The sequence below is a fragment of the Stegostoma tigrinum genome, chromosome 22, assembly GCF_030684315.1.
Source record: "Stegostoma tigrinum isolate sSteTig4 chromosome 22, sSteTig4.hap1, whole genome shotgun sequence".
In the NCBI taxonomy this organism is placed as follows: Eukaryota; Metazoa; Chordata; class Chondrichthyes; order Orectolobiformes; family Stegostomatidae; genus Stegostoma; species Stegostoma tigrinum.
Genome location: NC_081375.1, coordinates 54,389,948 through 54,415,280, shown reverse-complemented (window position 1 = coordinate 54,415,280; position 25,333 = coordinate 54,389,948). Strand labels below are relative to the sequence as shown.

The 25,333-nt window shown below is 45.5% G+C and overlaps 1 protein-coding gene across 4 annotated transcripts in view; it reads left to right on the top strand.

Moving 5' to 3' along the window:
* itgb4 (integrin, beta 4) overlaps window positions 1-25,333 on the top strand; it is a 143,972-nt gene that overhangs the window by 21,205 nt on the left and 97,434 nt on the right. For all 4 annotated transcript variants that reach the window (XM_059653848.1, XM_059653847.1, XM_048555468.2 and 1 more), the window contains 8 exons: window positions 2,264-2,468; window positions 3,092-3,188; window positions 8,192-8,363; window positions 13,657-13,920; window positions 20,141-20,230; window positions 20,592-20,720; window positions 23,790-23,954; window positions 24,040-24,116. In XM_059653848.1, coding sequence (XP_059509831.1) covers window positions 2,264-2,468; window positions 3,092-3,188; window positions 8,192-8,363; window positions 13,657-13,920; window positions 20,141-20,230; window positions 20,592-20,720; window positions 23,790-23,954; window positions 24,040-24,116 — 1,199 coding nt within the window. The remainder of the gene's footprint in view (window positions 1-2,263; window positions 2,469-3,091; window positions 3,189-8,191; window positions 8,364-13,656; window positions 13,921-20,140; window positions 20,231-20,591; window positions 20,721-23,789; window positions 23,955-24,039; window positions 24,117-25,333) is intronic.

Sequence of the window (25,333 nt, the reverse complement as noted above, 5' to 3'; positions counted from 1 at the left end):
TCATCAGAGAGGGGGATGGGGGGAGGGAACTGGAATAAATAGGGAGAGAGGGGGAGGCGGACCGAAGATGGAGAGTAAAGAAGATAGGTGGAGAGGGTGTAGGTGGGGAGGTAGGGAGGGGATAGGTCAGTCCAGGGAAGACGGACAGGTCAAGGAGGTGGGATGAGGTTAGTAGGTAGCTGGGGGTGCGGCTTGGGGTGGGAGGAAGGGATGGGTGAGAGGAAGAACCGGTTAGGGAGGCAGAGACAGGTTGGACTGGTTTTGGGATGCAGTGGGTGGGGGGGAAGAGCTGGGCTGGTTACATGAAGATGTGGCTGTTTTGTACATGTTTCTCCAGAGTCTGATTGACTGAGATATGGTTTTCTTGGATTGCGGCACTTTTAGGATGTATTTTCGACTGGGGTGTGGAATGGTTGGTGAACGGATCTATCACATGTATACTTGGCTCTGGGTGAGTGGGGAATTGTTCTTTTAGGGTCTGGTGATATTGGGGTTGGGTTCTGCTGTAATATGGCTGTGTTGATATGTGGTTCTGCCAGGATTTAGTTTGGCTTGGATTTTACTCTGTTGGATTTGGCTCTGTTAGGAAATAGCACTGGTGGAATTATGCTCTGTTAGGTGTTGATTTTGTTATGATTTGGTCCTGTTGTGATTTGGTTCTACTGGGTTTCAACTTAGTTGGGATTTGACCATGTTGGGATTTGGATGTTGAGATTTGGATTTGTTGGGATTGGGTTTTGTTTGGAATTTGGATCTGTTGAGACGTGGCTCATTGTAACTTGCTTTTTTTTAAAACCAATCATTATAAATCTATGTTGTCTGGTTCTTGATCCTTCCACAGATAAACTCAGTTTTCCCTGCTTACTCTGTCCAGAAAACTCAACTGTCTTGATCAAATCTCCTCGCAACCTTCCAATCTCCAATTAATATCTGCAAACTATCCAAGTTACTAAAATTGCTATCCTTGGAACCATCCCTTGTGAGTCTTTCCTGCATTCTCTCCACATCTGTCTTAAAAGTGTAGTACCCAGAATTGGACACAATGCTTCAGTTGAGGACAAACAAGGGATTTAGAAAGATTCACCCTGGCTTTCTTGCTTTTGACATTCCTGAAATCTGACAACAACATTTTAGGCAGGCATTTCAGTGCTGTGTAAGGGGAATGTTGCATCTTCAGACTGCAATCTCTTAGATGAGATGTTTAAAGCTTAGAAGACTCTTCATCAATGTCTTGAAGAAAAACAATAGAGTTCTGGCTGGTGTCCTGACCAAAACATGTCCTTCAATGAATACTGTGTGCAGTTCTGGAATCCACATTATGGATGGATGTAATAACCCTGGAGAGGGCGCAGAGAGATTTACCAGGATGTTGCCTGGGCTGGAGAATTTCAGTTACGAAGAGAGATTGGACAGACTGGAGTTGCTTTTCCTGAGTGCAGAGGAAATTGAGGTGAAATGATTGAGATGTATCAAATTAAGAGCACTGCAGGACAAGAATCTTTTCCCCTTGATCGCGGGAACAATGACCAAGGGGCATAGATTTAAGGAAAAAAAGAGCTAAAGGTTTAGAGGAACTGTGAGGAAAAACCCAGTGGGAATCTGGAACTCACTGCCTGTAAGAAATACGCAGAAACCCTCAAAATGTTGAACAAGTGTTTAGTTGTGCACTTGTGATGCCAAGTCACACAAGGCTAAGGGCTAAGTGATGGAAAAACTATTGAATTTCTACAATATGGAAGCAGGCCATTCAAGTCCACACTGTCCCTCCAAAGGGCATCGCACACAGACTCAGACCCTACCCTATTCCTGTAACGCTGCATGGCTAATCCATCCAGCCTGCATATCCCTGGACACTACAGGACAGTTTAGCATGGCTAATCCACATAACCTGCACATCTTTGGACTGTGGAAGAGACTGGATCACCCAGTGGGCATGGAGAAAATGTGCAAACTCTACACAGACAGTTCCCTGGGGTGGAATCAAACCTGGGTCCCTACTGCTATCAGGTAGCTGTGCTAACTACCGAGCCACCAGGCAGTCATTAGGTGGCTGCTGTAGACTTCTATGATTCTGTGACTCGAATACCACTTCTAAAAAAATCATATTTCTGATTGTGGGATCTTGCTATGCATGCAGTGGCTGTCATGATGCCCATATTGCAGCAGTAACTCCACTTCAGAAATACTTTCTGTCTGTAAAGCGCATTGAAATTTCCCAGGGACCGTGAAAGCTGCAATATTAACGCCATTCTTTCCTTCTCAGAATACAATGATCAACACGAGCAGCAAACACAGCCAAATCTCACCACAAAGAGCATCAATGACTCTGCGAGCGGGAGAAGAGAAGAGGGTGAAATTCAAGGTCTTTCAGCCGCTGGAAACTCCAGTCGATCTTTATTTCCTCATGGACTTCTCCAACTCAATGAAGGACGATTTGGACAACTTGAAGAAACTGGGCCTCAAGCTGGGTGAGCACCAAGAGCATTTTGTCCAATATCGTTTCAGTGCTCCACCCAATACAGCAGCCCCGATATCACTAAGCTTCACAGCCTGAGGATTGCTACCTTGTTGGTAGTTGTCTGAGGGAGCTAACAATCCATCTTAATCAGAGATGGAGTGGGAGGGGTTCTTTCCGCATGGATTGGTACCTCATCTATGTTAAGTGTTAGTTTAGTATTAGCTCACTAATAGTGGGTTGCGAGATCAAGCCCTATTCCAGGATGAAACTCCAGTAAAGTACTGAAACTGTGCTGCATTGTTAGAGCAGTCAATTGATCTGGGACCCAATATGCCCTCTCCATTGGATGTAAAGATTCCATTGTTTTGAATAATTTCAGGAGAATTCATCCTAATATACTGGCCAGTATTTACCCTTCAAATACTGTCACTAAAGCACAGACTATCTGATGGTTTTCACATTGCTGTTTGTGGGAGCAGTTGGCAGATGCATTTCCGACATTACCATAGAGACTACACTTCAAACATATTTCACTGGCTGAAAAGTGCTTTGGGAGTTCCTGAGGTCATGGCAAGAGCTGTACAGATGGAGCCTTTGTATTAGAATGATCCTAACTCTCATTGTTTTTGGCAGCTGATCTGGTGCGGAACATGTCGAGTGACTACACCATCGGTTTCGGGAAGTTTGTTGACAAAGTAACTGTCCCACAGACAGATATGAGACCTTCAAGGTAAGAGCAGGAAGATAGACTATTTGTGAGAGACTATTTATCTATGCGTGTGTGTGTGTTTTTTTGTGTGTGTGTATGCATGTATGTATGTCTGCGCGCATGTGCGTGCAACTGTGTGTGCGTGTGCGTGTGTGTGAGACAGAGAGCGTGTGTATATGTTTCAGTGTGTATGTGTGTGTCTGTGTGTGCACATACAAGAGTGTGTGTGTATCTGTGTGCATATATGTGTGAGTCTGTGAGCATGAGAGTGTGTGTGAGAGAGAGAGAGTGTGTGTATATGTGTGTGGGTGTGTGTGTATGTGTGTGTGTACGAGAGTGTGTGTGACTGCGTGCATGTGTCTGTGTCTGTGTGTGTGCGTGTGCGTGCGCATGTGTGTCTGTGTGAGTGCATGCATACATTTGTGTTTGACTACAATGTGTCTTATGGTTTGACACATCTGTAGATACACCATCTCACAAAATCCCATAGTTCTTGCTATTCGTTCATGGAATATGGGCATCTTGTCCATCTCCAATTGTCCTTGAGAAGGTGGTGAGCTGCATTCTTGAACCAGTCTTGAGTTGCTAGATTTGTTTGAAATCTGTCCCATTTAGTACAGTGATAATGCCACACGATACAATGCAAAGGTGGGACTCTGTCTCCAGAAGGACTGTGTGATGGAGTCACTCTTACCGATACTGTCACCGACAGGTGTATCTGCAGCTGGCAGATTACTGATGATGATGTCAAGTATGTTTTTCCCTCACCTCTTACCACAGAAGCAGTCTAGCAGCTGTATCCTTTAGAACCTGACCACCTCAATCAGTAGTGCTGCTCGTGGACATTGAAATCTTGGTGGACTTTGACATCTTGAGCCCTTGCCACCCTCACCGTTTCCTCCAAGTGTTATTCAATATAGGGGAGTACTGCTTCATCAGCTGAGGGAGGACGGTATGTGGTAATCAGCAGGAGGTTTCCTTGCTCATGTGTGACTTGATGCCATGAGACTGCATGACATCTGGAGTCTGCGTTAATGACGTCTTCCCTCCTGACTGTATACCACCATGGTGCCACATCCGATGGTAGTGGAAGAGTCGGAGATGTGTTCCAATGAACTGCTGCCAGTAATCTGCAGCAATTTACACAATTCCCTAGGGATTAGTGATTTTACCAATTGACCTGGCCAGGATACCCTTTGATGTGCCCATTCCCTATTTCAATACAGCACGGCCTGTGTTCAGCCTGGTTCTGTTTCTCTTTTACTGTTTTTGTGGTAGTTCAATGTAGTTAATTGGCTGACTGGGCAGTCTCAGAGGGCAGCCATGAAGTATTGGCCTGGGTCTGGAGACTGACTGGGCAAAGGATGACAAATGCTGTTCGTGGTGAGAAGTTTGGTTTTGACAATAACCTATGAGTTTTATGATCATCCTTAACTGGACCAGAATTTTATTCCAGATTCATTCACTAATTAAAACTAAATTCCACTAGCAGCTGTGGTGAAATTTGACACAGATCATTGATTAAGCCTCTGGAATAGTTCCAAAATATTAGTTTTACTGTTGGTAGGAATCTAGCCTGGCATCTGCTGTCTTAAAACGTGCCAGATGGTACAGCAAGGGCTGGTAATTATCCAACCCTGACACATGGAGAGTAGAATATCGGGCGTGAATTTGTGGGCATTATTATTGTTTGCACATGGGATATATGCATTGCTGTCGAGTTGAGCATTTATTGCTGATCCTTAAGAGAAGGAGAGAACTGTCAGCAGAACTATTAGGAGTCAACCATGTTGCTCTGGGCCTGGAGTTGTATGCAGAACAGACCAGGTAAGGGCAGCAGATTTCCATCCCAAACCACAGATATTTAATCAAAAACCTTTTCATGAGACTATGCCTTCTTGGTGCCCATCCCTGACCTGGGCAGTTTGTGGGATGTGGATAAGGTAGTTCGCCAGTTTAGGTGGTTAGGAGACAGATATTGACCATTTAAGATATTGATGCTTCACCTGGCTGCACTTTTAAGGGTGGCTCGGTGGGTCAGGGATGGGGGTGGGGTGCGGGGTGGGCTCGGTGGGTCAGGGATGGGGGTGGGGTGCGGGGTGGGCTCGGTGGTGGTGGTGCTGTCAGATAGTATAACCTGCCCAGGCTTCAGATGGTAAAAGACAACCCCATCACTTGCCTCTGTTCTGATTGAGGCATCCATATCCCTAAACTCCAGCCCGGCCTCAGCTGGGTGCTTCCCCCCACCCCAATAGCCTTTTCAGTCCTGCCCTGATTTGCCTTTCCAAAATGCAGCACCTCACATTTATTGAAAACTAAACTCCATCTGCCACTCTTTGGCCCATTGGCACAGCTGATCAAGGTCCTGTTGCTCTCCGAAGTAACCTTCTTCACTGCCCACTACACCTCCAAAGTCTTCTGCAAACTTACTAACCATCCCTCCTATGTTCACATCCAAATCATATGTCAGTGATGAAAAGCATTGAACCCAGCACCAATCCTTGTTGCACACCGCTGGTCACAGGCCTCCAGTCTGAAAAGCAACCCTCCCCCACCACCCTCTGTCTTCTATCTTCAAGCCAGATCTATATCAAAATAGCTAGTTCTCCCCGTATTCCGTGTGATCTAACCTAGCTCACCAGTCTACCATGAGGAACCTTTCCAAATGCCTTAGTGAAGTCCATATAGATCACGTGCACTGCTCTGCAATTTGAGCTAATGTTTCAAAAGAGCCTGACACTGAGTGGGTACGGAAAGAGAGAAGAGGCTGGTAAGAATCAGGGTGGAGATTACATGGAGAGAGAGAGAGAGAGAGAGACAGGGGAGCGGTGAGAAATGGTCAGAGGAAGGTGAGTGAGAGGCTAGAATAAGGAACAGCATGGAAATCTGAGTTCATGTGGCATTGTTGACAGAAACATGACCAGGTCCATAGGAAGGGAAACACAGAGGATAGGAGGAAAATGTAATAAATTGGAATTATTGAGTGAAACATAAAATCTAAACATATGTTTACCATGCAGGCAGCTCTCTGTAAGGGTCTAGGCCCGAAACGTCAGCTTTTGTGCTCCTGAGATGCTGCTTGGCCTGCTGTGTTCATCCAGCCTCACATTTTATCATCTCTGTAAGGGTTACTTGTTTATCAGACATAGGACGTAGTAAAAGCCATTAACTCTAGGTGTGACTGCAGCAGCACTCAATTGAAAGATAAGGAAACTTCACTGTTTCTGTTCTTTAGAAGATCATGCCCGAACAGTAAAATCTGAGAACAAATAGGTTTATTATTGCTTCCAAAGTACAACAGAGCATTAGCCCAGAGCCAGGCTGGGTGAATATGGGTGAAAGACCTTATTGTTCCATTGGCTCACAGTGAAGACAGTGAGTCACAGATCCTTGGGATACAAAGATTAAATTCTTTGAGCAAGCGTGCCCAGTCTCCTTTCATGCTGATGAAGGGCTGAAATTACCCAGCTGTCTGTGCATTTATCGTTGAAAGCCTTTCAATAATTGCCTATTTCCATTGGCTCTCTCGCTCGAACTTTCTTCATATGCTCCCCTCTATCACCCTCTCAGCATCCATCTGTTTAAGTTCATTTTTCTCTGTCTATCCCTCTCTTTCTCTGTTCTCCAGTTTCTCACTCCAACACTCTCTATTTCTATCTGTTTGTCTGTTAATCTTTGTTTCCATCATTCTAACGTTCACTCGCTGTATGTCTCCTTTATCTCAGTGCCTCCTGCATCCTGTCTCTCACTCTATCTCTCTGTCATTCCCTTCACTTTACACTCTCCCCTTAGGTTGCCCAAAATGAGCAAAATTTCTAAATGGGCAAGCTAGACAAATATAATTGCTGTGTGTGTATCTGAGGCCTGTATGGTGTAACCTCAACTGAACCATCATCAGATGACGGCCCATCATGCAAGTGAGCCCATGGGTTTAGTATAAGTGTAAGGGTTGGAAATGGTTCACATTGAAGAGTGCCTGAAGCATCACCTAATGATATCAGACAGGCCTGGTGAGAGACCAGGACGGGCACTTGATGGAGCAAGATCTTCACTTGCTTTAACAGTGTCTATCTAATCAGTGTGATCCATACACAGCTGCTGAAAAGCAAGGTGAAGAAGGTTTAGGGATAGTAGGAACTGCTGATGCTGGAGAATCTGAGATAACAAGGTGCAGAGCTGGATGAACACAGCAGGCCAAGCAACATCAGAGGAGCAGGAAGGCTGACATTTCGGGCCTAGACCCTTTTTCTGAAGAAGTTCCAAGTGTACCCCAAATCGCATATTATTAAGCAAGTGACATAACTGACACTGTCTGAATATGGGACACATACAGATTGCTGAATCAAAAGTCAGGTTTGATAAAATAATCAACTTCATAACATTTTCACCCAAACTATAATTAATTAGAAATAAATGCTTCGCGGTGACTGAGTGTTTGTGCAGACACAGGATTCAGACAGAGAGGTTGGATCAGATAGTCAGTGATGAGAATAACAAGAATGGATCTGTTATTTTCAACTTGAGAGAGGTTTCAGGGTGATTTAATATCATGAAGGGTTTTGAGTAACCAAGAAGATAGAGTCCTTGTTGGTGAACAGTCAATAAACAGCAAGCAGAGATTCAAGAAGTTTAGTAAAATACTTGGGTTTTGTGTGGAAAGATGAAGATAATTATTTCAAACTCTGAGTTTTTCTGATTGGATTGCACTGCCTGGTAGGATGGTGGAAATTAATTCAACAAATGAAACAGATTGAGATAGGACCAACAGGATTTCTCTACAAATGAATAGATAGAGCCACAAAGAGCAGATTGACCTTACTGCTTCATTCTCTATGTAGGATGGATCCCCACCCACCCCCACTTTTCAGATTAGCATGTTCTTTAGGTATTGGGGTGGAAACCTGTTTGATCTGAAGTCCTCCTCAAATCTCAGCTGGAAATCTGTCCTAGTTTCTCCCATGGGACGGTGGAATATGTTAAAATTTAGTCACGTTACACCCTTCCTGACTTTTCATCCGTTCCAGACTCCGACAACCCTGGCCCAACAGCGATGCTCCATTCTCCTTCAAGAATGTTATTCCTTTGACATCAGATGCTAATCATTTCACCGAGGAGCTAGAGAAGGAGAGAATCTCAGGAAATGTAGATGCTCCTGAAGGTGGATTTGATGCCATTCTGCAGGTTGCTGTTTGCCAGGTGAGTTCATTTGCTCTGGGATCCATTACATTTCAGTTCTGTCATAAAGTCAGTGTCAGACAAAATTAGGCCATTCAGCCCAATGAATAGATGCAGGATCTTGTTGATCAATTCAGTCAGACCTATTCCACCACTTGGATCTTCTTACAAATTCACATTTACTTTTCAAATGCTCATCCAATTTCCTTTTGAAATCATTCATCATCTCCATTTCTAGCCCAGATCACCTGCTCCTCCTTTCAGTTAAATGGCTTAACTCTGGATCTGTTCTGGTCAACTGGGGATAACAAGAAAATTTTCTCATTTCTCAATGGACATTATCCCAGTAAGTTAGGCAATGGTTGGACAGGTCTTACATAAATGGAGCTGGTCATTTCTTGTCATTGTTGTGCAGGACAGCATAGGGAAAAGTGGAGTTAAAATTCTAAGAATTTCTTGCCATCTGCTGTATGGCTTTAGGTTGTAACTTATTAAGGCAGTAGACAACCCAGGAGGGATTCAGATTAGCTTGAGTTCCCCAAAATATGACCCATTTAAAGCAGCTTTCACAAAAATATATTGTAACTTTGAAACCAGTTCTGTCCACAGGGACAGAGCTGTCCCCACCAGTACTGTACTCCAGTGTTATACAGTGACAGACCTGTCCCCCCAGTACTGTACTCCAGTGTTATACAGTGACAGACCTGTCCTCCCAGTACTGTACCCCAGTGTTATACAGTGACAGACCTGTCCCCACCGGGACTGTACCCCAGTGTTATACAGTGACAGACCTGTCCCCCCCAGTACTGTACCCCAGTGTTATACAGCGACAGACCTGTCCGCACCAGTACTGTACTCCAGTGTTATACAGTGACAGACCTGTCCCCCAGTACTGTACCCCAGTGTTACACAGTGACAGACCTGTCCCCCAGTACTGTACTCCAGTGTTATACAGTGACAGATCTGTCCCCATCAGTACTGTACACCTGTGTTATACAGTGACAGACCTGTCCCCCAACAGTGCTGTACCCCAGTGTTATACAGTGACAGACCTGTCCTCATTGGAACTGTATGCCATTGTTATACAGCAACAGGCCTGTCCCCACCAATTCTGTACCCTGGTCTTACACAGTGACAGAGCTGTGTGCACTAGTACTGTAGCCCCATTATTATATAGTGACAGACCTGTCCCCACCATGATATGCAGCTCCAGCACTATTGCCAGATTCTTCCAGTCTGTGGCTGTAGAGATGGTATTAAACTAGACATGATCAATGAGATTCTCTGATGTTCTGCACCAGTATGGATCTAGGAGTATCCAAACAAATGACTGCTGTGTATAAGGTTATTTTATCATTTGCTTCCACTCCCTCAACCTGGACACATTCCTCTGTAGGTTGCACAGGAGTTCAGTCTGAGAGTTCATGGCTTTGGAAGCTTCATCTCGTTGACCACAAGAGAGGTGGTGAGCATGTGAAGGGTATTGAATTCACAGTATGAGATACAGTCATAGAGTCAAACAGCATAGAAACAAGCCCTTTGGCCCACCACGTCCATGCCGATCAACAAACACCAGACTACACTGCTCCGTAGCCTACTATGTCCTGGAATTTTATGTGCTCATCTGGAATGTATGTTTTCTTAATATTTAGTTTGTCTTCACAGTCCAGAGCAAGACTGCATCCCTGAATCTGTCCGTGTACACTGTACAGTAGGGCTGTTTTGCATTTTAGGGGGTTAGTTCAGTTAGCTGGACAACTGGAGTGTAACACCAAAAGCATGGGTTTAATTCTGCACCGGCTAAGGTCACCATGAAGGACTCTGACCTTCAGGTTAAAACAACAGTCACCTCTCCCTCTCTCTCTCTGTCTCTCACACACACACATAGCATCCCTTGAAAGAGTGCACAGCTTTGTGGTCCTCCAGGACTATGGTAACTTTACCAAACTTCATTGTTTTTATTCTCTCTCTCTATTCATTTGAAGGATGTGGGCATTGCTGCTTGGGCCAGCATTTATTGCTTGATCCTAGTTGCACTTGAGAAAGTGGGGATGAGCTGCCTTCTTGAACTTCTGCAGTCCACTTACTGTGTGTTGACCCACAATGCTATTGGGGGGGGAAATCCCAGGATTTTGAGCCAGCAACATTGAAGGAATGGCGACATATTTCCAAGTCAGGATAGTGAGTGACTTGGAGGGGAATTTGCAGGGGGTGGTGTTCCCATATGTCTGGTACCCTTGTCGTTCCTGACAGAAGTGGTCATGGGTTTGGCAGGTGCTGTCTGAGGATCTTTGGTAAATTTCTGCAGTGCATCCTGTAGATAGTACACACTGCTGCTACTGAGCGTCGATGATGGGGTGAGTGGATGTGGTGCCAATCAAGCAGGCTGCTTTGTCCTGGATGGTGTCAAGATTCTTGAGTGTTGTTGGGGCTGCACTCATCCAGGAAAGTGGGGAGTATTCCATCACACTCCTGACTTGTGCCTTGTGGATGGTGGACAGGCTTTGAGGAGTCAGCATTATTCTTAGCTTCTGGCCTGCTCTTGTAGCCATTGTGTTTAGTGATGAATCCAGTTGATAGTTGATAGTGGGGGATTCAGTGATGGTAACACCAATGAATGTCTGGGGCGGTGGTTAGATCGTCTCTTGTTAGTGATGGTCATAGTCTGGCATTTGTGTGGCATGAATGTCACTTGCCACTTGTCAGCCCAGGCCTGGATATTGTCCACAGTGTGGAGCTGAAAGAACACAGCAGACCAGGCAGCATTGGATGAACCGGAAAGCCGACGTTTCTGAAGTAGGGTCCTGACCTGAAACATCAGCTTTTCTTCTCCTCTGATGCTGTCTGGCCTGCTATGTTCTTCCAGCTCCACACTGTTTTATCTCAGACTCCAACATCGGCAGTTCTTACAATCTCTGGATAGTCCCCACATTTTGTTGCATTTGAACATAAACTGCTTCAGTATTTGAGGAGTCATGAATGGTGCTGAACATTGTGCAATCATCAGCGAACATCCCCACTTCTGACCTTATGATGGAGGGAAGGTCATTGATGAAGCAGCTGAAGATGGTTGGGCCTAGGACCCTACCCTGAGGGAACTCCTGCAGAGATGTCCTGGAGCTGAGATGACTGACCTTCAACAACCACGACTATCTTCCTATGTGTCAGGTATGACCCCAACCAACCGGAGAATTTGCCCCGATACCCATTAATTCCAGTTTTGCTAGGGCTCCTTGATGCCACACTTGGTCAAATGCAGCCTAGATATCAAGATCTGTCAGTCTCATCTCCCCTGTGGAATTTAGCTCTTTTGTCCACATTTGAACCAAGACTGTAATGAGATCAGGAGCTGAATGGCCCTTATGGAACACAAACTGGGCATCGCTTAGCAGGTTATTGCTGAGTAGGTGCTGCTTGATAGCACTGTTACTGACACCTTCCATCACTTTACTAATGATTGAGACTGGACTGATGGGGCAGTAATTGGTCGGGTTGGATTTGTCCTGCTTTTTACGTACAGGACATATTTGGGCAATTTTCCACATTTAGGATAGATGCCAGTGTTGTAACAGTACTGGAACAGCTTGGCTAGGGGAATGACAAGTTCTAGAGCACAAGTCTTCAGTACTGATGCCGGAATGTTGTCAGGGCCCATAGTCTTTGCATTATCCAATGTTTCCAGTCATTTCTTCACATCACATAGAGTGAATTGAATTGGCTGAAGAGTGCTATTTGTAATGCTGGGGAGCACTGAAGGAGGCTGAGATGGAACATCCACTTGGCACTTCTGGCTGAAAATTGCTGAGAATGCTTCAGCCTTATATTTTGCACTGATGTGCTGGGTTCTTCCATCATTGAGGATGGGGATATTTGTGGAGCCTCCTTCTCCTCCAGTGAGTTGTTTAATTGTCCCCTACCATTCACCACTGGATGTGGCAGGACTGCAGAGCTTAGATCTGATCCGTTGGTTGTGGAATCTCTTAGCTCTGTTTATCACTTATTGCTTTTGCCGTTTGGTGTGCAAGTAGTCCTATCTGGTGGCTTCACCAGGTTGACACTTCATCTTGAAGTATGCCTGGTGCTGCTCCTGGCATGCCTTCCTGCACTCTCCATTGAACCATGGTTAATCCCCTGGCTCGATGGTAATGGTTGAGCAGGGGACTATGCCGGTCCATGAGCTTACAGATTGTGCTGAAGTACAACTCTGCTGCTGTTGATGGCCCACACTGCCTCATGGATGCCCAGTTTTGAGCTGCTAGTTCTGTGCAAAGTCTGTCCCATTTAGCACGGGTGATAGTGCCACACAACATGATGGAGGTTGTTCTCAATGTGAAGGCGGGACTTTGCCTCCACAAATACTGTGCAATGGTCACTCTTACTGATACTGTCATGGACAGATGCAACTGCAGCTAGCAGATTGGTAAGACAAGGTCAAGTATGTTTTCCCTCTTTATTGGTTCCCTCACCACCTGCCACAAACCCAGAGCAGCTATGCCCTTTATGACCTGACCAGCTCGATCAATAGTGCTGCTGCCGAGCCACTATTGATGGTGAGCATTGAAATCCCCCAGTCAGAGTATATTTTATGCCCTTGCCATCCTCAGTGCTTCCTCTGAGTGTTGCTCAACATTGAGGAGTACTGATTCATCAGCTGAGGGAGGATGGTATGTGATAATCAGCAGGAAGGTTCCTTGCCCATGTTTAACCTGAAGCCATAAGTCTTGATAGGGTCTGGAGTCAATGTTGAGGACTCCCAGAGCAACCCCCTCCCGAATGTATGGCACTGTGCTGCCCCCTCTGCTGTTCTGCCCTGCTGGTGAGACAGAAAATATCTAGGGATGGTGATGGTGGTATCTGGGACATTATAAGGTATGATTCTGTGAGTATGACTGTGTCAGGCTGTTGCTTAACTAGTCTGTAAGACAGTCCTCCCAGTTTTGGCACTAATCCCCAAATGTTAGTGAGGAGGACTTTGCAGGGTGGACAGGGCTGCTTCTGTCGTTGTCTTTTCTGGTGCCTAGGTCGATGCTAAGTGATCCGTTGAGTTTCATTTCTATAAGACTTTGAGACTTTGTGCAGGCTTTCCTGTGTAATGCTGGAATCAATGTCCTAATCTAATGCTAAAACACTGAGTTTTGACCACAATGAGTGTACCAGGAAGCTCCTACAATATTGTCTGGTGTTTTATTTGATGGCCCATTGCCCTGAAGTTGCATTGTTGGGTACTCTGCCCTTGTCAGTCAATACTCTATGTAATGAAACATTTTTCTGTTTGAATTTCCCTTTCCTGAGCACAGTGTTCAATTCTTTGCAGAAACATATTGGCTGGAGGGATCAGAGTACTCACATATTAGTCTTCTCTACTGAATCTGCCTTTCATTATGAGGCTGATGGCTCCAATGTTCTCTCGGGGATTCTGAAACGGAATGATGAAGGCTGCCACTTGGACTCGAGAGGTACCTATACTTGGCACACGTTGCAAGATTACCCATCGATTCCAACTCTGATTCGTCATCTTACAGAACGAAGCATTATCCCAGTCTTTGCAGTTACCAACCACTCTTATTCTTATTACCAGGTAAGATGTTTAGCATGAGAAAACAGAGTTCACTTTGCTTTAATGCTGTCCACAAGACATTTTGCGGGACGGGTTATACATTATCTATTGTGTAAGTTTTGGGATCCAAGCAAGGATCATGAGCTTTTAAAGTGAAATTTGAATAGTGCAATTAACCGAGAGAGTTATACCAAGAGCATTTTATATTTTAAACATAAATAAACTTTGTTTCATACAAAAAGAAGTTAGGCAAAGCAAATATCACTGTATCAACAACATAGTTTTTTCTAAGTATAGAATGAATCCAGTCTTGCTTTTACACTCCCAATAAAAGGTCCCTAATCCGAACATCTTAAGGGATCATTTTTTTCTAGGTACCAAAATCAGAGTTAACGTTTCAGGTCCAGTGAAGGGTCACTGTACCCAAAAGTTGACTATGATGTTTTCTTCACAGATGCTGCCAGACCTGCTGAGCTTTTCCAGCAACTTCTGTTTTTGTTCCTGATTTACAGCATCCACAGTTCTTTTGGTTTTTATTGTAGAAGTTCTCATTTATTGCAAAACATCTTGCTTACTGCAAAGTTGCTTGTAAGACCATTCCTGGTGGTCTAGTGGTTAGAATTCAGCGCTTTCACTGCCATGACCCAGGTTCGATTCCCGCTCAGGGAATCAAATATTGGGGCAGCACAGTGGCTCAGTGGTTAGCACTGCTGCCTCACAGCACCAGGGACCCAAGTTCAATTCCACTCTGGGGCAACTGTCCATGTGGATTTTGCACATTCTCCCCATGTCTGCATGGGTTTCTTCTGAGTGGTCTGGTTTCCTCCCACAGTCCAAAAAAGATGTGCAGGCTAGGTGAATTGGCCATGCTAAATTGCCCATAGTGTTCGGGGATGTGTAGATTAGGTGGGTTTATAGGGGAATGGATCTGGGTGGGATACTGTGTGGATCAGTGTGGACTAGTTGGGCTGTAGGGATTCTATGATTCAATGAGACACTGGCAATCAAAGGTTCACAATAGAAGCTACATTACAAGCTGTCCATATTGAATAATAAAGATTTATAGGGAGAATAGGGTTCAGAAACCCACGTTCAAATGGGTTGAGAAACACATTAGCCTAATGGCCTGAGATAATGGGACTGCAGATGCTGGAGAATCCAAGATAATAAAATGTGAGGCTGGATGAACACAGCAGGCCAAGCAGCATCTCAGGAGCACAAAAGCTGACGTTTCGGGCCTAGACCCTTCATCCGAGAGGGGGATGGGGTGAGGGTTCTGGAATAAATAGGGAGAGAGGGGGAGGCGGACCGAAGATGGAGAGAAAAGAAGATAGGTGGAGAGAGTATAGGTGGGGAGGTAGGGAGGGGCTAGGTCAGTCCAGGGAAGGCGGACAGGTCAAGGAGGTGGGATGAGGTTAGTAAGTAGGTAGATGGGGGTGCGGCTTGGGGTGGGAGGAAGGGATGGGTGAGAGGAAGAACAGGTTAGGGAGGCAGAGACAGGTTGGACTGGTTTTGGGATGCAGTGGGTGGAGGGGAAGAGCTGGGCTGGTTGTGTGGTGCAGTGGGGGGAGGGGACGAACTGGGCTGGTTTAGGGATGCGGTGGGGGAAGAGGAGATTTTGAAACTGGTGAAGTCCACATTGATACCATTAGGCTGCAGGGTTCCCAGGCAGAATATGAGTTGCTGTTCCTGCAACCTTCGGGTGGCATCATTGTGGCACTGCAGGAGGCCCATGATGGACATGTCATCTAAAGAATGGGAGGGGGAGTGGAAATGGTTTGCGACTGGGAGGTGCAGTTATTTGTTGCGAACTGAGCGGAGGTGTTCTGCAAAGCGGTCCCCAAGCCTCCGCTTGATTTCCCCAATGTAGAGGAAGCCACACCGGATGCAGTGGATGCATTATACCACATTGGCAGATGCGCAGGTGAACCTCTGCTTAATGTGGAATGTCATCTTGGGGCCTGGGACAGGGGTGAGGGAGGAGGTGTGGGGGCAAGTGTAGCATTTCCTGCGGTTGCAGGGGAAGGTGCCGGGCGTGGTGGGGTTGGAGGGCAGTGTGGAGCGAAAAAGGGAGTCACGGAGAGAGTGGTCTCTCTGGAAAGCAGACAGGGGTGGGGATGGAAAGATGTCTTGGGTGGTGGGGTCGGATTATAGATGGCGGAAGTGTCGGAGGATGATGCGTTGTATCCGGAGGTTGGTGGGGTGGTGTGTGAGAACGAGGGGGATCCTCTTCTGGCGGTTGTGGCGGGGGCGGGGTGTGAGGGATGTGTTGCAGGAAATACGGGAGACGTGGTCAAGGGCGTTCTCGATCACTGTGGGGGGAAAGTTGCGGTCCTTGAAGAACTTGGACATCTGGGATGTGCGGGAGTGGAATGTCTTGTCGTGGGAGCAGATGCGGCGGAGGCAGAGTAATTGGGAATAGGGGATGGAATTTTTGCTGGAGGGTGGGTGGGAGGAGGCGTATTCTAGGTAGCTGTGGGAGTCGGTGGGCTTGAAATGGACATCAGTTACAAGCTGGTTGCCTGAGATGGAGACTGAGAGGTCCAGGAAGGTGAGGGATGTGCTAGAGATGGCCCAGGTGAACTGAAGGTTGGGGTGGAAGGTGTTGGTGAAGTGGATGAACTGTTCGAGCTCCTCTGGGGAGCAAGAGGCGGCGCCGATACAGTCATCAATGTACCGGAGGAAGAGGTGGGGTTTGGGGCCTGTGTAGGTGCGGAAGAGGGACTGTTCCACGTAACCTACAAAGAGGCAGGCATAGCTGGGGCCCATGCAGGTGCCCATGGCCACCCCCTTAGTCTGTAGGAAGTGGCCCCAAGATGACATTCCACATTAAGCAGAGGTTCACCTGCACATCTGCCAATGTGGTATACTGCATCCACTGCACCCGGTGTGGCTTCCTCTACATTGGGGAAACCAAGCGGAGGCTTGGGGACCGCTTTGCAGAACACCTCCGCTCAGTTCGCAACAAACAACTGCACCTCCCAGTCGCAAACCATTTCCAATCCCCCTCCCATTCTTTAGATGACATGTCCATCATGGGCCTCCTGCAGTGCCACAATGATGCCACCCGAAGGTTGCAGGAACAGCAACTCATATTCCGCCTGGGAACCCTGCAGCCTAATGGTATCAATGTGGACTTCATCAGTTTCAAAATCTCCGCCTCCCCCACAGCATCCCTAAACCAGCCCAGTTCGTTCCCTCCCCCCACTGCACCACACAACCAGCCCAGCTCTGCCCCTCCACCCACTGTATCCCAAAACCAGTCCAACCTGTCTCTGCCTCCTAACCTGTTCTTCCTCTCACCCATCCCTTCCTCCCACCCCAAGCCGCACCCCCATCTACCTACTAACCTCATCCCACCTCCTTGACCTGTCCGTCTTCCCTGGACTGACCTATCCCCTCCCTACCTCCCCACCTATAGTCTCTCCACCTATCTTCTTTTCTCTCCATCTTCGGTCCGCCTCCCCCTCTCTCCCTATTTATTCCAGAACCCTCACCCCATCCCCCTCTCTGATGAAGGGTCTAGGCCCAAAACGCCAGCTTTTGTGCTCCTGAGATGCTGCTTGGCCTGCTGTGTTCATCCAGCCTCACATTTTATTATCTTAGCCTAATGGCCTGATTCTATTTCATGCTTAGACTCTGTACTTCACTATTACATAAATCTACTAAGGATAGCACCTGAAATGTGTTGTATTATACAATACACATTAATATTTATCTTCAAAATATGCATACAGTCAAACATATTACATAGTTCATAGTACGGGGTGAATGCAGTGTCTATGACGGGGTGTGATGCAATGGATGTTCAAGGAGATGTGACAGAGTTTATGATGCAGGAGTTGTGATATGATGTATGTTTCAGGGAGTGTGCTATGATGTATGTTGTGGTGGGGTGGGGGCTGGGCAGTGTGATACAGCTTATATAGGTGACATGGTGGCTCAGAGGTAGGCATTTCTGCCTCACACAGCCAGAGACCAAGGTTCAATTCCAGGTGACTGTGTGGACTTTGCACGTTTTTCCCCATGTCTGTGTGGGTTTCCTCTGGGTGCTCTGTTTTCCTGTCACAGTTTAAAGATCTACAGGTCAGGTGGATTGGCCATGCTAAATTGTCTGTAGTGACCACGGATGTGCAGGCGAGGTGGTTGGGTTGGCCATGCAAGATCTAGGGTTATGCGGATAGGGCATGGGATGGATCTACGTGGCATACTCTTTGGACTGTCAGTGCAGACACAATGGGCTGAATGGCCTCTATATGCACAGTATCTGATTCTATGAAATAACAGGGGTGTGATGCAGTGTATATTGGGGGTGTGATAGAGTGTATATTTCAGGAGGTGTGATACAGTGTACATTACAGGGGTGTTATAAGTATACAGTTCAGGGGATGTGATCCATTGTATATTACTATTAGTATGATAGAATGTCCACTAGCTAGCATGTGATACAGTGTATATTTCAGAGGGTGTGATATGCTGTATATCAGGAGATGGCTGAATTTATGAGGTGCCAGGATCCCACCATTCTCCCTCTAAACTGTGCATTTGTTTAACTGCTCAGAGGGTTGATTGGTACATGGGTGGATAGACCTCTGGTACTGGAGGTCAGGGCCGCACACAGAGCTCAGAGGTCCTGCAGTAACGAGAAAAAGATTAGAGGGGATATAGGACGCATCCCCTCCAACCAAAAAGTCGACTTGGAGCGCACACCTGATGAAGTTGTTGCTCAGCAGCCATTTGAGCGAAGCTTGGCAGCTGTCTTGGGAGATGGGCGCCCAATGCAACTAGCTGGCAGCTGTGTGTTCCCAACAGTGCCAGGTTTGGCCAGTGAGGCTGACAGTTCCCATAAGAAAGGAAGGCAGTGGGTGCATGATTGGAGAGGTCAGGAGCGATGGTTAATGGTGAAGGGTATGTCCTCAATGTTGGGAAGTGGTGATGGGGAGAATGTCTTCAATTCTCACTGGCAACACCTGAAGGGAGGTCACAATGCCCACTTAGAGTCAGATGGTCACAGAGTTGTACAGCATGGAAACAAGTCCTTCAGTCCAACTTGTCCATGCTGACCAGATATCCTAAATTAGTGTAGGCTTTTTTGTCAGCATTTGGCCAATATCCCTCGAAACCCTTCCTATTCACATACCGAACCAGATGCCTTTTGCCCAGTAACAGCCCATGTGCATGGACTCCCCCACCCGTCTCCCCCCAGGGGCAGCATTACGTACTGCAGTGATTAATTGGCCACTTATTGATCTCACTAGGCCCAAGAGTGAGTGAACCGCCCAATGTTGCCACCATCCCCTCTCAAAATAGGAGCCAGGTCATGAGACAGGAGGGAAGGCCATGTCCTACACGCGATATGTTCTATGAGCCTATCTTCCCCAAACCCTCTACCACTACAGACCTGCTCATGAGAGCTGTAAGTCCAGCCCAGAGTGTGTTATAGTGGAGTGAGATAATCTGTACATTTAAGGTCATGGTACAGTGTATATTACAAGGTGTGATATGTTCTATAATAGTGTGTGATACATTGAAAGAAAGGTGTTGTGTTATACAGTATGTTATAGTTGGTTTGATACAGTGTATGTTACAGAATCTGTAATACCTATGTGAGAGTGTCAGATAGTGTACGTTACAAATGTATGATATAGAGTGTGTAGCATACTGCTCATTATCAGAAGCTATGTAACAATTGGCTTGATACAGCATATACAAAGTCGTGAATTTTAAAAATATTCAAAAACTACTTCCACCATGTTTCAGGGAGAGAATTGAAAAGATTCTTGAGAGAAAGTGAGTGAAAGGTTATCAGTGTAAGCAGGAAGATGAAGTATTTAGATCAACTCTAATCGTACTGAATGGTGGAGTAGGCCTCAGATGTCCTATTCCTAGATTGATCTGTGTGTTTGTAGATGTATAATATGATATAACAGTGGCATATTACAGGGGATGTGATACAGTGAATATTAGAGTAAATGTGATACAATGTATGTTATGGAGAATGTGTACAGCAAATACTGCAGTTGTTATGCACTGATTTAGTGAATGTTAGACTAGATATGATATGGTTAATATTACAGACAATGTGACACTGTATATCATCAGAGATACAATATATTGTATAGTTAACTTCATGGCTTAGCTTAATCTTACATATCAAACTTTTTCAATGGTCTCTGCTAGATTGTCTTGTTTTCATTCACTACATGCACTAAGATGCCACATATTTCTTATTTTTCTGCAGAAATTGAGTAAATATTTTCCTGTGTCTGATATTGGGCAGCTCCAGGAAGACTCTTCCAATATAATCGAATTGTTACGGAATGCATTTGAGGTAAACGTCCTCCAAGTGCTGCTGCCATAAAAACAAGTTTGTCCATTGTCCAGACCGCACTGGCCGCATAGAATAAAGTAAATTACTGTAGCTACTGGAAACTGAAATGTAAAACAGGAAGATATGGTGAAACTCAGTGGGTCCAGTAGCATTTGCTGAGTGAGAAACAGGGTTAATGTTTCGGGTCAAAAATGATTTCTTCACAATGGCCGGTACTTGCCTGGTGTGTGTACCATGTTGTATGTTGCATGGTGTCACTGTTGAGTCACACAGGTCCTGCTGCATTGTTATGGGACTTGTGCAGTGATCTGCAGCACCCCCAGGCTTTGGTTTTGATTGGCCTGTGTCCTTCCTTCTATAGAATATCCGCTCCAAGATGGAAATCCGAGCTGAGAATGTCCCCATAACAATGTTGGCTAAAGTCTCGTCATTATCTTCTGCCGTGTCTCAGAGTGACTCTTCTGTCTTCACTGTGGCGCCAGGAGAAGTGGTAAGAAACCCAAGTCTGTGTTGACCAGCAAACGTTAGCGAGCGGGGGGAAATCCGGGAATGCCTGCCTTCTTATAGCTGCCCAGTAGTGTGCTTGTGTGTACAAGCATGTGTGTAGACAGTGTTTGACTAGATGAGTTCAGTTGTAACTAACAATATCCAGTGCTCTGGAATGCTGAGGCAGCAGGAAGAGCTCATCACCTTCTCTTGGGCAATTAAAGGTGGGAAAATAAATTCTGGTCTAGCCAGTATGACTGACATCCCATCATCCCAGTAAATATCCAAACTGTCTCCACCTTTAACGTATGCTTCCCTTGATCTCAATATTCCTTATGTTTCTTTACAAGGTTAAGCCTCAAGGCTTGTATCAATCAGTACTGATGCCAATGATCATTTACTGTTGTGATGATAACATCTTTTGTCTCTTGTGGTCCTGGACTATCTGGAATAGCTCATTACTGTGTGCATTGTGAGCCTCAAAACATTGCTCCGGCAATTTAGGGTAAAAAGCAAGCATTCCAAATGCCTTCTTCACCATCCTGTTCACCTATGACTCCACTTTCAAGGAACTATACATCTGCACCCCTAGGTCTCTTTGTTCGGCAACTGTGTAAGTCCTGCCATAGTTCGTCTTACCAAAATATGAGTTAAGCTCCATCTGTCACTCCTTGGCCCATTGACCAATCTGATTAAGGTTCCAGTGTACTCTGAGATAATCTTCTTCTCTGTCCACTACACTAAAACTTACAAACCAAATCTCCTATATTCATTTGTTAAAGCACTTCTTAAAATACTATCAGCCTTCAGGATTTCTGCATTCTAATTTCTCTCCATTGGACTGATTCAGAGAGTTCCAATTCACCAACTACCACTTGAAAGCTTTTTCCTCAGATGTGAGCTATGCTGTGACGTGAGCCCAGGACATGGGGAGGGTACATCTTGCTCAGTAACCCCAGAGTGCAGGGCCACAAGGCCCCTGCTGTGCTTGCATTTGGGGTTGTGGGCCTAGGCTAGACGCAACATTGAGTCCCTGATTTCTGTTCCTGCCCCTGCTTGTAGTTATGATACCTCTCTCACTGGGAAAGTGCACTGGAAATCAAGCCCTACTTTTCCTGCAGTCATCTCAAAGTCAAAAAATTATCCAAGTACACCAAGTCCCCAGTTTACCTATTAGATAGACCAAGGCCAACAGAAAACATAGAACAGATCTGTGAGAACAAGAGCTCTTATTTATTACAAGTAAATAGATTCTAACCACAGGCAATTGACTGTGAACTGTCAGTATATTATTTTACTAATTAAAATGCTAACCCCCCTTCTAAAATATACACAAGTTGAACTGAAGGCTCTGTTTCTGTGCTGAATGATTCTGTGACTCTATATGGACAAACATAGACATGCAAAACAGAAGAAAAGGTGTTATGAATAAAGGGGTAAAAATCTGGGGAAGCAGTTCAAAGACCTCAATTCACAGGGTTTGCTAAAATGAACCTTTTATTTGTCAGGATTTTCTTTTTTTTCAATCCCTTTCACAGGGTGAAAGGCACTCTAATTACAAAGTTTCTTAGCTATTGGCTACGGGCCATTGCATGCTGCAATTGATTATGGAAAATAAACAAGATTTCTGCAAGCTTTAGCCATTTTTCTGGAGAGAAAGTCACACCACCTGCCCCTTGCAGCGGTCCAAAGTCTTCTGTCAGGATCATGTACATCCACAGGTTACTCAGTTACCAAGAACCCAGTCACATAGTTATTATCAAGCCAGGCCTGTGACCAGCAGTGTTCCGCAATGATCAGTGCTGGGTTCTCTGTTTTTTGTAATTTATTAAATTATTTGGATGTCAATATAGGAGATTTGGTTTGTAAGGTTTCGTGTAGTGCACAGAGAAGAAGATTATCTCAGAGTGCAATGAAACCTTAATCAGATTGGTCAATGGGCCAAGGAGTGACAGATGGAGTTTAACTCACATTTTGGTAAGGCAAACTATGGCAGGACTTACGCAGTTGCCGAACAAAGAGACCTAGGGGTGCGGATGTATAGTTCCTTGAAAGTGGAGTCGTAGGTGGACAGGATAGTGAAGAAGGCATTTAGTATGCTTGCCTTTATTGGTCAATGAATCAAGTATAGGAGTTGGAATGTCATATTGTGGCTGTACAGGACATTAGTTTGGCCACTTTTGGAATACTGCATCCAATTCTGGTCTTACTGCTATAGGAAAGGTGTTGTTAAACTAAATAGGGTTCAGAAAAGATTTACAAGGATGAGACCAGGGTTGGAGGGTTTGAGCCACAGGGAGGGGCTGAATAGGCTGGGGCTATTTTCCCCGGAGCATCAGAGGCTGAGGGGTGACTTCATGGAGGTTTATAAAATCATGAGGGGCATGGATAGGGTGAATAGCCAAGGTCTTTTCCCCAGGTAAGGGAATCGAAAACTAGCGGGCATAGGTATAAGGTAAGAGGTGAAGGATTTAAAAGGGACTTAAGGGGCAACTTTTTTCACGCAGAGGGCGGTGCGTGTATGGAACAAACTGCCAGAAGAGGTGGTGGAAGTAAATAGGGAGGGGTGTACAGGCTGGAGGAGATTACAGTAACAGGGAGGAGTATAGTGGCTAGAGGGACTACAGAGATAGGGGGGGTGTAAGGACTGGAGGAGGTTACAGTGATAGGAAGGAGTATAGGAACTGGAGGAAGCTACAGGGATAGGGAGGGGTGTAGGGAGTGGAGGAGGTTACAGAGACAGGGAGAGGTACAGAGACTGGAGGAGTTACAGATGTGGAGAGGGAAATAGAGGCTGGAGGAGTTTGCAGAGTTAGGGAGGGCTGTAGAGACTGGAGGATGTTACAGTAATAAGGAGGCGTGTAGGGGTTACAGAAGGTTGTAGTGAGAGGGAAGAGCATAGCGGTTAGAGAAGGTTAGTGTGATAGAGAAGGGTGTAGGGGCTAGGGGAGGTTACAGTGATAGAGAGAGGTGTAGGGGACTGGAGGAGAGAGGGATATGTGGGCTGGAGGAGTTTGCAGGGATAGAGGGTCTTATGGTGTTCATGCTGTTTGTTTTATCTGTTCATAAACAGAAAGAGTTTGAGCTGAAAGTGAAAGCTCTGGATTCCATTAAAAACCAGCATGTGTGTACCTATGAAAAGGACCAGAAAGCAAACCTAATTGTCAAGCCCAGCACTTTCACAGACGCTTTCTCACTGGATGCCTCCCTGTTGTGTGAAAAATGTTCATGTGAACTGGTAAGATCGCATTGCCATGTGTTACTTAGAAAATTACAACTGGTGTTTCATACTCTCTAACCTCTCTGCTATCATTCATCAACAGAATCCAGAGAAGAACTCTCCAAAATGTAAAGGACATGGTGACTTTATTTGTGGGCAGTGCGTGTGCAAAGATACTTGGTAAGAAATAAGCAGAGCCATGTGGGGCTGACCACGAAAGAATAGCAAAGGAACCTGCAATTCAATTGTCCCACTCATGTCCTCGGCAGCTTTGAGAGAGTTTTTGAGCAAATTAAGTAGATTTGAAGAATGTCGTCATTCTTTTAATGCAGGGAATTAGCGCATTGCTAATGTTACTAGACTAATAACCCAAAGGCCTACTCATCCCACCATGCCATCTGGGGAACTTCAATTCAATTCATTCGTAAATCTTGAATTTAGAAGCTGAACAAATGTGCTGAGTGGGTGATTCAACTTGGATTCCTCCAGAGACTGTGGTAGATCCCCTCAGTCAGTAGTTCTAGCTGAAGATGTTGGCCTTTGTATGTGCTGATGTGCTGAGCTCTCCCATCATTGAGGATGGAGATACCTGTGCAGCCATCTCCTCCACTGTCCACCACCATTTACAGCAGGGTGTAGGACAACTGCAGAGCTTACATTTGATCCCCTGGTTATGGGATTGCTGAACTCTGTCTCTTGCATATGGTCCATGATGCAGCTTTACCAAGTTGGGAAAGTGTAGATTCATTAAGAAAGGGCCAGCAGAGTCCTTAAAGACAAATCACGTTGAACTAATTTCATTGAGTTATCTTTGATTAATTTACAGCAAGAGTTGATTATGTTGGTGTGGTGAATGTCAACTTTCAAAAGATGCTTGATGAACCATTGTTTAACAATTTTATCAATAACATTGAAGCTTTTAGATTAGTGGGAGCAGTGGCAATGTGGTATGAGGTTGGCTGAGTGCCGGGAAACAGACAGTTATTGAGAGTGCCTTTTCTGAACTGGAGGAAAGCTTAATTAGAATTTCCCAGCGACTGGCACTGGGATTTTCTTGATGAAAAATAACCTAGGTTTCCCTGTGCAGGGTAAAATATCAACGCTTGCAAATAGCACAAAGTATTGATAGCAGTGTGAACCATAAGGAGGACAGAGATAAAATTCAGGAAGGAACAGAAAGGCTGCTAAAATGGGCAGCTCAGAGGCAGATGAAAGTCAAGTCTTGCCCTAACAGAGGTAGGAATGAGACTTTCAGCAGCAGATGAGCTGCGGAGTGGCAAGCTAGCTGATTTATTACAGGTCTTGACAATAGAGCAAGATATGTGGTTGGAAGCTCATTAAGTGGTAATATGTGACACCAAGTTTTCAAACAGTCTGAATTAGACTCAGACTGTGCT